General features: G+C 49.7%; 1 protein-coding gene across 3 annotated transcripts in view; it reads right to left on the minus strand.

Annotated features, from left to right (window-relative positions):
- Window positions 1-1021, minus strand: part of timmdc1 (translocase of inner mitochondrial membrane domain containing 1) — a 7302-nt gene that overhangs the window by 1257 nt on the left and 5024 nt on the right. For all 3 annotated transcript variants that reach the window (XM_032506183.1, XM_032506185.1, XM_032506184.1), the window contains exon 6: window positions 911-989. In XM_032506183.1, coding sequence (XP_032362074.1) covers window positions 911-989 — 79 coding nt within the window. The remainder of the gene's footprint in view (window positions 1-910; window positions 990-1021) is intronic.

The raw sequence follows: 1021 nt of genomic DNA on the forward strand, positions 1-1021 counted from the left end.
CCCAAACCTTCCAGTCACACCCCTGCCATGTGCTCGGACAAGAGGATGATTCTTGGGTGAGATCTGGAGCGTGATGTGCTTTTCCGATTAGCTGCCTGCTTTCATTTTGTCCCCTTTTGCCCCAACTGCACCTGGCATAGCCAGGGCCGGGGCTGTTTGCACACATGAAATGCTCCAGGTGGCTGGTCACTCAAGCAGACAGTGAGATGAGGAGGAAATACGAGTATGGAGCAAACATGAGAACAGACTAGAGCCAACACAGAGCCGATGATCACAGAGACAATCCAAACCAGCCCCCTCAGTCTGTTAAACCATCAAACACCTGACCCTCAATCTCCATTACACAATAAAATTCAAATCTGCTTTTGGCTCTATGCACTCAGCTGAAAGCAGCCAGAGGAAGGAATGAATAGTGGGACAGAGAGAGGGCTGAGATGGAGTGAAGCATAAGTCCAGATCAGACCATGGTAGATGGAGATGAGAGGCTGGAATAACAGAGATGGTATAAATGGAGAGGGGCAGCTGCTGCCTTGGCCTGCCTCCTTGCTTTAGTACCCAAAACATGGCCCTCTGCAGTGCACATGAGTCCCTCTGGCACCATGAACAGAGTTGGGGGTGGGGGTTCAGCTGGGCGACAGAGGGTTGCTGGGAGGGGCGCAGCTGGCTGCCAGAGTGCTCACTGCTCTCTAGCACACAGTCATGAACACATGAACACACACACACGAGCAAACATTCATGTCAGTTAAAAAAATGAATGCATAGCAGATTCTGACAATGAAAATCAATTCTGAGGATTGAAATGCTTGAGGGTAGAAACTAGATAAGTTACTGTAACAAGATGATGTGTTGGGACGGTTGGGGTAATCATTAAATATTAAAGGACACATGTGGAAGTAGAAGCCAACCTTACCCCAACACTGCTCCAATTACTGACCCTGCCACCAGCCCGCCCAGGCCCAGGTTTAGTCTGAAAAGGCCTCCAGTCACAGCTACACACACACACACACACACACACACACAC

Source organism: Etheostoma spectabile, chromosome 24 (assembly GCF_008692095.1).
Source record: "Etheostoma spectabile isolate EspeVRDwgs_2016 chromosome 24, UIUC_Espe_1.0, whole genome shotgun sequence".
NCBI classification, from domain to species: domain Eukaryota; kingdom Metazoa; phylum Chordata; class Actinopteri; order Perciformes; family Percidae; genus Etheostoma; species Etheostoma spectabile.